At 39.0% G+C, this 11,111-nt stretch overlaps 1 protein-coding gene across 3 annotated transcripts; it reads left to right on the top strand.

Annotated features, from left to right (window-relative positions):
• Nucleotides 1–897: 897 nt before the first annotated feature.
• LOC105041296 (DEAD-box ATP-dependent RNA helicase 21) lies at nt 898–10,675 on the top strand. Of its 3 annotated transcripts, none has more exons than XM_073254191.1 (3): nt 898–8,674; nt 9,909–9,972; nt 10,099–10,675. In XM_073254191.1, the coding sequence occupies exon 1, from the start codon at nt 1,007–1,009 to the stop codon at nt 3,128–3,130; it is 2,124 nt and encodes a 707-aa protein (XP_073110292.1). In that variant the 5' UTR covers nt 898–1,006; the 3' UTR covers nt 3,131–8,674; nt 9,909–9,972; nt 10,099–10,675. The 3 variants fall into 3 exon arrangements, 2 of the variants coding, with proteins under 2 accessions (XP_073110292.1, XP_073110293.1); XM_073254192.1 differs by having other exon boundaries at nt 10,084–10,675; XR_003800312.2 differs by lacking the exon at nt 898–8,674 and adding an exon at nt 9,089–9,824.
• The last annotated feature ends 436 nt before the right edge of the window (nt 10,676–11,111 follow it).

Raw genomic sequence — 11,111 nt, 5'->3', positions numbered from 1 at the left:
TGATGAACTTGATCTTTTTAATTACAAGAGCTATTACCCCTATGCTCTTCCTAAATATATATCCATATAGATATACATACATACGATATAAAAATATATTTAAAATAATATTATATTATATATAATAGATAAATAAATTTCATATCTATTGTACTGTATATGAAAAGAAATTAAACACCACAAAAATGAAATTAGAGCCGCTGAATTCTCCTAATTTTTTTTTTCCATCTCTCCTCTTTCTTTTCTTTTTTTTTTATAAAAATATATATATAAAATATATGCTAAATATTAATAATTAATAAATTTTATATAAAATTATAAAGAATATAACCATAGTATATATGCTATTTTACTAGTTTGATATTTATATGATTTTTAGCAACAACATAGCTTGAGTAAAAGTCCCAAGCTTGCTAATCGAAGAAGACAAAGTTACAAGTTAAAAAAAACATAAAAAACCTAAACAAGCAAAAGTTAACAATAAAAAATAAAAAAATAATAAATATTAACATTTTATCATACTTTATTTTAATTATAAAAATAGATATTAGAAAAATAAAAATAATAAATAATAACAAAGATAAATACCCCCCAATGTTCATAGTTTACAACACACAAAGATATTTTAATATAATCTATGATTAATCTATTAACAAATTGTAAATTTGATATATAAGTCATGAAACAAATTGATCTGTTTGCAGAGAATAATCTGAAGAATTATTGGGTCAAGTTAGAAGACGATAATAATTTGAAAAAAAAAATAAAGGTATTATTGCTGCGAATATATCCAATCAAAGGGGCAAAAAAAAAAGGTTAAAAAATACGAAAATCCGAGGATCAACCGCCGTACGATATGTGCCGATTTCCTGATAAGAGGACGGTTACAGTCTTTTAGCGCCCTAATGCGATCTCTCTACAGTCCTCCTTTTCCCCTCCTGCGACGAACCAAGCGACCTCTCCTCCCCTCTCTCATCTTCCCGGCCCTCCCTAACTTCCCATCGGCATGAAGCGCTCCGCCGACGATCAGGACCGCAAGCTCCCCCCAGCTGCCGAGATTAAGCCCCTCTTCATCTCCAAGGCGGAGCGCCAGCGCCTCGCCCTCCAGCGCCGCGAGGAGGAGGTCGCCGAGCAGCGCCGCCGCGCCCAAGACCTCCTACACAACCAAATCCACAGCCCCTCCTCCTCCAACTCCAAACCTGGCGCCCCCTCCTCCGCCCCCGACACCAACTACCGCCAGCGCGACCGGGACCGGGAGCGAGACCGAGACCGCGACCGCGACCGCGATCGGGAGCGGGACCGCGAACACCGCGCCCGCGAACGCGAGCGCGACCGGGGGGAGGAGGCCCGGAGCCGCGAGCGCGCCCGCCTCGAGAAGCAGGCCGAGCGGGAGCGGGAGAAGGAGCTGGAGGCCATCAAGGAACAGTACTTGGGGTCCAAGAAACCCAAGAAAAGGGTCATCAGGCCCAGCGAGAAGTTCCGCTTCTCTTTCGATTGGGAGAACACCGAGGACACCTCCCTCGACATGAACACCCTCTACCAGAACCCTCACGAGGCCCGCCTCCTCTTCGGCCGCGGCTTCCTCGCTGGCATTGACCGCCGCGAGCAGAAGAAGCTCGCCGCGCTCCACGAGAAGGAGACCCGCGAGGAGATCCGCCGCAAGGAGGGCCTCGAGGAACGCCCTGAGGACGCCGCCGCCCAGCGCAAGAAGGAGGCTGCTGCAGAGCTCTACGACGCCTTCGACATGCGCGTCGACCGCCACTGGACCGAGAAGAAGCTCGAGGAGATGACGGAGCGCGACTGGCGTATATTCCGCGAGGATTTCAATATCTCCTACAAGGGCTCTCGTATCCCCCGCCCGATGCGCAGCTGGGCCGAGAGCAAGCTCGGCACTGAGCTCCTGAAGGCGGTAGAGAAGGCCGGTTACAAAACGCCATCCCCCATCCAGATGGCTGCCATCCCTCTCGGCCTTCAGCAGCGCGATGTGATCGGGATTGCCGAGACTGGGTCCGGTAAGACAGCGGCCTTTATCCTCCCCATGCTCACCTATATCACGAAGCTGCCTCCCATGAGCGAGGAGAACGAGGCCGAGGGGCCTTATGCGGTGGTGATGGCACCTACTCGTGAGCTTGCGCAGCAGATTGAGGATGAGACAGTGAAGTTTGCTCATTTTCTGGGGATCAAGGTTGTCTCGATTGTTGGGGGTCAGTCGATTGAGGAGCAGGGTTTTAAGCTGAGGCAGGGTTGCGAGGTTGTGATTGCCACTCCGGGTCGTCTTCTGGATTGTTTGGAGCGACGATATGCTGTCCTCAACCAGTGCAACTATGTTGTTCTCGACGAAGCTGATAGGATGATTGACATGGGCTTTGAGCCGCAAGTTGTTGGTGTCTTGGATGCAATGCCTTCCAGCAATCTGAAGCCTGAGAATGAGGATGAGGAGCTTGATGAGAAGAAAATCTACCGGACAACTTACATGTTTAGTGCAACCATGCCCCCAGCTGTAGAGCGCCTCGCTAGGAAGTATCTGAGGAACCCTGTTGTCGTGACAATTGGCACAGCCGGGAAGGCCACTGATCTCATTACTCAGCATGTGATCATGCTGAAGAAGTCAGAGAAGATGCCCAGGCTTCAGAGACTGCTCAGTGACCTCGGGGACAAGACAGCCATAGTGTTCTGCAACACGAAAAAGACTGTGGATGCAAGGGCCAAAGACTTGGACAAACTGGGATATAGGGTGACGATAGTCCATGGAGGGAAGTCACAGGAGCAACGAGAGATCAGCCTGGAGGGATTCAGGAACAGGCGGTTCAATGTTCTTGTAGCAACAGATGTTCTAGGGCGTGGGATTGATATTCCTGATGTGGCTCATGTGATCAATTATGACATGCCAACACATGTTGACATGTACACTCATCGCATTGGAAGGACCGGGCGTGCTGGAAAGACAGGAGTGGCGACTACATTTCTGACTCCTGAAGACTGGGAAGTTTTCTATGATCTGAAACAGATGCTGATACAGAGCAACAGTCCAGTGCCTCCAGAGCTGGCCAGACACGAGGCATCAAAGTTCAAGCCAGGATCAATTCCTGATAGACCTCCAAGGCGGAATGAAACTGTTTTTGTTCATTGATGGAAATAGGACTCTGGATCTTGATGATGAACCAAATGTCAGATTTTTGGGCATTCGGGACCAACTGATATGAGTTTTCTTTCTTTTGTGGCCAGTTCACTGCTCTCCTTCTGATTGGGAGAAGGTATTTAAAATCGCATGAGTCCCAAGGTGCATTTATTCTGTCTTGATTAGAAGAAAGTAGGAGTTTTTTTTATCTATTCTGTGATATGAGATTTGAAAATGCTATATGGCTCATGGATATTTCCTTGTAAAAATATTTTCAATTTACTCGAAGCATATATATGCCAGTAACACAGGTACTTGTGTTCTTAGGAGTGATTTGAACCTAAACGTTGGGCAATGTTATATAAATTGTACATATTGTCCTATTAGAATAATTTAGCATTGTTCCACTTAGCTGTATTTCAGGCCACTTTTTGCTTAGAAAAGAAAAAGGTTGCATCCTTGTTCTGTCTCTGTGGAGTTATCAAATGTATGCTTCATGTTAGTGAACAAATGAGTATCTGCCAAGTTACATGCGCTACTTTTGGGTATTGTTAAGTAAACATATTCCTATTTGTGCAACTTTGTTCTGTGCGCTTTATGAAACTAATTTGGCCTTTCATTGTCAAAAAGTGGAAGGACTTATTGCATAGGCTTTCTTCTCATTCTCATTCTCATTCTCTTGTCCGTGTGATTAACAATTCTAATCATCGATATAAGAAATTTTCTTGACTCATGCAATAATTAACTACTATAGTTTATTTTGTTTTCCATGCAAATACAAGCTCTATTCCTTTTATGATTGTGTTCTTTCTGCTGGAAGGGCTGAGATACAATCTATAATATAACCATATAATCTCCAATTTGTTTGCTCTTTTAAGTAGTTAGGAGTTTGAGTGAGTTGAAAATTTTGAAATGTGATTAGTAACCTATAATCATTTAAAAAGTGCATGCTAAGTTTTGAAGAAAGCCATTTATCCTCCTGTTAAATTGCTCTAATTTTACATGAAAAGAATTGTTATTGTGAGAAAGATAATGTTATGGCTCTTTTGCATATACTGCTGCAGAATCAGAAAAACTGATTTTCCCGATAATTTTAAGCTAATAAATATTTCAGTGGAGCTTATGCTAGGAGATAGTTAAATGTGTTTACAAGGTTAAGGAAAACCCTATGAGTAATTGAGAGTCAGAAATTTTGTGATGCATAATTTCCCAAGATCTCGACATGTTTCATTTATGATTTCCTTTCTTAGAACCAAAGACATCATCTAATATTTTTTTTTCTTTTAGTTTTACTAATTTATCATGCAATTAACGCTTTGACAATGGAACCTCTAAATCTGATGGGATGTTCTTCATGAATTTATGTTTAGTGTTAACATGTAAGCCATGTACTTATAAGTTATAACCAAACTCTTGATATATTTGTAGCTTTTCCCCCAGTGGTCCAAAGGGCTAGTAGATTGTGGGCAAATCTATAAATAAATTGGAGCTGAACTTGGATTTCTTGGTTATGCTAGACAAGTAGGTTAATTAACTTATGCTTTTGGCCATCCAAGTCACATCTCTCATTTCCATTGCATATGTATATGCAATAGATTGTTGGGGAATTTTACATGTGTACAAGGAGATTATTGATTTGGATTAGATTAATTTAGTAACAATTTGGTAAGGGGAGGAATTATCTTATCAATATTTCGTAAGAACTTTGGTTGTGCTTAGTAAACATATATCAAACTTAATCTGCCATTGGAACTTTAGTCAGCTTTACGGTAATCATTTGGTATTCATTCATATTGGTAACCTAAACCAGAAAAATTTCCATTTGGATCCTTACTTGTACTGTTTCACCATTATGATCTGAGGTGCAACTTGATTACTTTTGTGATTTTCCATATCTGATTTGGAGATAGGTTATGTTGGCGAAGTTTTGCTAATTGGTCACTTTCTAGTATTATTTGACAAAGAAGCAACAGAATTTGGGCAAAAAACTAAGAGTGATGCTCTTTCATTGGATGTGCCTATATATCTGAAGAAGGTGATCCATCAAAGGAATCTATGTCTAGACATAAGTCAGGAGGGGAGAAAGGTCAAGTGAGAATTCTCCTTTTTCCATTGAAAGGAGAGAAGGAAATTTATTTTCTTCTCCCTTTATCTCCTTTTAGTAGCCATGTTGTCGCACCCTCATCATTCTCTGATCACCCCCTTCATCTCCTCAATTCTAAGGTTATTCCTTGTCCTTTCATGCTTCAGTACTCCCTCTCCATCCCCATATCTCCTCTAATCATCCCCTAACTTTGTGTTATCAATTGCTCAACTAATGCAACATGCAATCTCTCCAATCACATTGATCATGGTCTTCATGACACCTCTCAGACTTATCACAACCATCAGTCAAGCTGTAGGATGATAGATTCTTAAACTTTGCATCCTCTGATCACTCATGGCTATTTGATCACATATTTCTTTGTGAGGAATAATTGTCCCTAAGACTTCTATTAATTAATGCTATAATGGAGTTTGGAATTCCAACTATTTAATCCTTGTTCTTTGATAATTGATGAAGTTGTCCATCCAATACCCCAGACCATAGCAATCACAGGCCTTTACCACATCAATCAAGTTAATCACAACCCCATGATCTTAACCCATTATGTGAACAAAATGGAGCTTATTGAAGAATTTTGGTGTGAAGGGGTTATTCATGGAATCTTTGGATTTACAAAAGCTTCTTCCCTTCTTTTCAACTTGTTCCTTTTGTTTTGGTCTCTTTCATTCCTTTGTTGAAAAGAAGAGTGAAGAGAAATGCCAACAGTAGAAAGGTTGATTCTTTAGATGCACATTCTAAAATTTTATTAGGTTGGGAAGTGGGAATGGGAATTACTTCAGCTGGAAGCCAGTGAGAAGAGAGAGAGAAGGGTGTTTTTGTGATGATGAAGATGAAAGTAATAAGTCCACGATAGTGAAAATGACTCAAGAAACAAAGACTTGGGCAATGAAAGGCAAAAGCCCTATTATTAGTTATGTGAAGGTGAAGTTGTGGAAGTAGCTTCTTTGGTATAATATACAATAAATCTCCATATTAATTAGTAAATTCTATGATTTGAAGAAAGTTGAGAAGAGCATGGAGGACATGTTGGGTTTCTAAAATTTTCTTGATATGTGATGATTTGGATAACTCCATTGAGTGGCTGGTGGACACAAATTTGTGGTACATCAGTCTGAATTATGTGATGTGATTGATAGTTTCACGCATCTTTAACCCAGCAGAAACTTCTTAATATGCTCTCTGGGCTAGAATTCATATAATTGACAAGCTTGCCTCATGCACTCAGTTGATCCATTATGTTACAGATCAACAAATCAGTGCCATTCTTCAATTAGTATCATCATTTTTCCTCTCACTGGTTTAGGGATCCTGATAAAAGAATCACCAGCCATTACCTCCCAAAAAAAGAATCACCTGCCTATCTGCTCTTGAATTCAAGAAAGTAAAACACAGATTCTTCATTTCCCGACTAGTTTCTATTGTTGGAGTTTGTTTACTTGGATGAATAGATTTTGAAATGAGTGGTTAGTGTAATTCTTAAGGTCCTTTTGAGCTACTTCTAATAATAAAATCTAGTAAATAGTAATTAGGAGATCTGACTTGTTATCTAATGACAGTAGAAATCATTTTTTACTGTTACATAATTGTGGTTGAGGTTCCTATGATAGCTTTGGTTTGCCTACTTCAAACGTCCTGACACTCTGCATTTCTTGCTCTCATGTGATATTTAAGAAAGTAACCTCCAGATAGATCTTCCCCACCAACCTTCACACCCCCCCCTTCCCCCCTTTTTTCTCTTTGCAGTTGCATTTTGGCTCTTTGTCTTATACATTGTGCCTTAAATGTAATTTTCTATGTCAAACCACTAGCTTTCTTCTTTATTTCAACCCTTGGCAAACTTGTAGGAACCATTAAGGGTTGCCACCTGGTTGCATAAGCTAGGGTGAGAACCTTGGATGGTGGCTCTTAGGTCATGCAAGTTTGGATAGGTTTCCTGTAAGCTGACTAGCCTTCTTGATTTTGCAGCTGGGCCCTTTGATTTACCTGACATGGATATGGTCTAACACATGATTTTGCATGAAGAAATTTTAGACACTTGAACGATGTTACAATTGTCAGAATTGGGAGCAGATGCAGGTGTGGATGCAGGGAAGTGGATACATTAGAAACCCTTTTAAGTAAGGAAGCATGTAGGAAGTGGGGGCAGGTTCGAGATTCTGGGAAGATTCCAGCTAATTTGACTTGTAGACATGCACCTGTAGTTTACACTTGTAGTGGGTAACATAGGAAGCTAAATAATTGAGTGAACAGATAGAAGGTGAACTTATAAGAAAAGGTGGAATTAATTTTGGGAAAAGGAAAGTAGGATTTATTGTTGACATAATGGCTACAACCAAATAACTGAGAAATCATGACCTAAGTTTAACGGAATGATCACTTTAGGGGATGTAGTTGTTTCCAAAAATTACTATATTCCATGAAATCTAAAGTGAAATTCACTAAACCAGTTATGTCTTTGTGTATATAATTGGTATACCCATTGTTTGGGCTAGTGAAGATAGTTTAGGGTTGTTTGGTAGGTTGATTAACTGGAAACTGAAACCATTAATCCCGTATAATTGGGTCTTGAGATTATAAATGTTCCAGTGAAAATACAGACCTGTTTTTATGTGATCCAGGAAAACCATAAAAAATATGGATTTCAGGTGATATGTGAGGACCTCATCTTTCTGAAAATTGTGTTCCCTAAACAAAGCATGGAATCCATTGACTAGGTGACAACTGTGCTCTCGGGTCAAGTGATGATGCTCACAACAACCCACCTCTAGAACCACCATCTCCTCCTAAGCATAACGAGCAAAGAACAGCAAATTAATCTATTTGCATGTACTTGAATTAGACAACTTTGGTATGCCATTTCATTCCTTCTCTACTTTCCCACTTTTGCTTTTCGTATCTTTCAATACTAATGTCTGGTTGCAACCCAGCAAAAAGATTGAAGTCTTGTGCAATATGTAGGCTCAATCCCTGATAAGAATTCATGGTAACCATACTTTTTCTGAGATTTTTAGCTACAAATATCAAAAACCAAGAACACTAATTTTAAGATTTTTAGATCTGTTAGAATGAAACCATATACAAGGTTTGTTGCAGGGAAGTCCTATGACCATTTTAACTAGATTCATTATGTGTATTATCATTCTCCATGGAGAATCCTTTTTACATTATTCTGTTTTTTTTTTTGGATTTTTTCCATTGTCGACAAATGCATACATGGTATTAAATCTTTTCACCAGTTATAATGGCTTGATGCATGGTTTTTCTTTTGAATTGTGCATGTTACTACCTTTTCCTTCGTTATTAGTGATTAATCTGTTCCCCATAACCTATCAATCACCCCAACTCGTGGAACAGTGCATGTGAATGATCCTTTTCAGGTGATCCCCTGTGGGAGTCTTTAGCACTCTATGGATACAGCTAAACCAGCGTGTAGAACAGATACTGTTCAAGTAAGTTCCTTTTTAGTATCTTATTGTTGTTCTGTGTCTTAGTTTATTGCTCTCAACCAAATTAAAATTTTGATATGGAGATGCATAAGTCATCCTATTTTCTTTGATCAATATTATCTTCTCTCTCTCTTTCTCTGGTTTAGAAATGTTTGTGGAACTATTTAGACTTCAAAGAACCAATGTAACTCTTCATGCTATTGTTAGGTGACTTTTTTGTAACTTTTGCATATTACTTGGAAAATTTGTGTGCTTTATTCATTTATTTATGATATCAATCTTGTTACATTATTTTGTCTCCATATTTCTTCTGCAGTTCCTAAAGAATCTGAATTCCTGTGCATTCCTATATGAACCTTAGGAAAAAAAAAAAAAAGAAAAAAATGATCTTGCTCTCTCTCTCTCTCTCAATCAATTCATCCATCACATCACGAAAAACATCATTTGTTTTATTCTTACTGAGCATTTTACATGCTATGTCGGTTGTTCTGGGTGTATCTCAAGCCATTTATGTTATACAAACATCCATGATGCTCTTCCTGTTGTAAATTTCAATTCTGAGATCTTCTTAGTCTGAGGTTTCCAGAGCATATATATTTGACATGCATAATTTGAATGATGCTGTGATCCACATCCACTGGAATAAGTTAAATTCTGTTTGTTTCTAATTTTCTTCCAATCTTTGGTTCTTTCCTGTCTTTAAGTTGGTTGCTCATGATTCATTTGATGTGACTATATTCTACATGCGTGTTAATTGTACGTTCACTGGCTTCCTGACCTAAAATTTTGTCTTTGGAAAATTCATGCATGAAAAGTAATCATATATGTAGAATCGTGGGCCGCCTTTGATGTGCATTATTGAATAAGCAGCTAAAGAAATGGTATCAGATTATGGAAGATAGAATTTTTAGGCTGGATATGTTACAAGCTGGCATTTGTTGATCAAATTTTGTTATCCAGTATTTGTTCCAGATCAAGTTTGTACTAACTACTATATCTTCAAAATGAATCTTTTTTGGATTTTCTTTTTCTTTTTTCCCTAAAATTACATGAAAGATTGTATAGAAGTATCTTAGGACAGGTGCATGCATGTCAGGCTATTCAGCTCATTTGCTACAAGCGGACCAATGATCACCCTCAATTTGATTTTAAAGTAAACAATAAAGACATCAAACTATTTTTTTGGAACAATGTCAGTTTTAACTAACTGCTAATGTTTTTCTTTTTTTTTTTTTAGAGGGAATATGATGTCGAAAGCCCACCCTGAAAAAAAACAAAGTGATAATGTCGACTGCTTGCAGGTGAGAGTGAAAATTTGAAAGCTATCCCTGTCATTTTTCTTTGAGGTTTTCTGGATGCGTTATTTATGTATTTACTTTCGTGGATCTGAACGGATTATATTAGTTGATCAGGTTTACCCGTTTCAGGATCTTGACGGAATTCTTCTCTCGAAGAAAAGGAGAGAATGACCCAATCTACTTGTTCACTGGTACATGGGATTGCTGAGTAAGGGCTGTCGTTCCGGATGTTAATTGTACATAATTGTCCAGCGTGTCTCAGTTTACAATGGCCTGAAGCTGGCCAGGCAGATCATAAGCAAGGTAAGATTGCGTTGATGCACCGACGGTGGAAACGCAGGCCGGGAATATTCCGCGTGGGATCAAGTTGAGACAGGGCTGGCAGGGTAGGAAGCATTTGCCTTGTCACCAGGTGCATCGTACAAGGACGTTGACCTCGCGGCCACGCGACTGAGTTGCAGTAGCACGGCATGTATTCACGAGTGTCCACCACCTGGTAGACCGTGAAGCAATATGCATAATAATGAGCGAAAGCAAAATTCTTTGTGCACTTAATTGTTTGAATGTGGTTGATGGTTATCATTCATGGATTATGTTCGTCTTAAAATTGAGCATGAATGTCCTGTAATTTTACTTGGATTTTGTATTTTGGAAAGTTGATTCTTCTTCTATCAATGGTATGGCTGGAATGTGGCATCAGAGGTCTTGATTCTTTTTTGCGTCTGGGGACAACATCCTTTTTTTAATGTAATACGGTGCAGCATCCTCTCGGTCATTGCCATGACCGGAATCACAAAATTTCTTGTGCTCATGCTTTGTTCTAATCATATTCTTTTTCATTCTGTTAAACCTGTCACCATCTTGCCTTTTTCTTTAATAGCCTAAACAGTAATTTGATTTGGATGCCCATTTATCGGAAACGAAGAAATAAAAAGAAAGAAGTAATTGAGACTTGATTCTGCTTAGCATTGATCTTGCTCCATGAATTCCTGTGCATTACTTGTAACCGTGTTTGGAAAAGTATAAATATCTTGTAATCCTAAGGAAATCTGGGTTAAGCCAAAATTGCAAATTTATGAGTTTATATTTTTTGGGAAGTATCAAACATGTTAATCTTTTTTTTATTTATTGAATGGTATTAT

The sequence above is a fragment of the Elaeis guineensis genome, chromosome 3 (assembly GCF_000442705.2).
Source record: "Elaeis guineensis isolate ETL-2024a chromosome 3, EG11, whole genome shotgun sequence".
NCBI classification, from domain to species: Eukaryota; Viridiplantae; Streptophyta; class Magnoliopsida; order Arecales; family Arecaceae; genus Elaeis; species Elaeis guineensis.
The sequence above is the reverse complement of the archived record's forward strand: the minus strand, read 5'-3'. Positions and strand labels throughout refer to the sequence as shown.

Coding starts and splice junctions, on each gene's coding strand:
- LOC105041296 (XM_073254191.1), top strand. CDS start 1,007: ATGAAGCGCTCCGCCGACGATCAGGACCGCAAGCTCCCCCCAGCTGCC.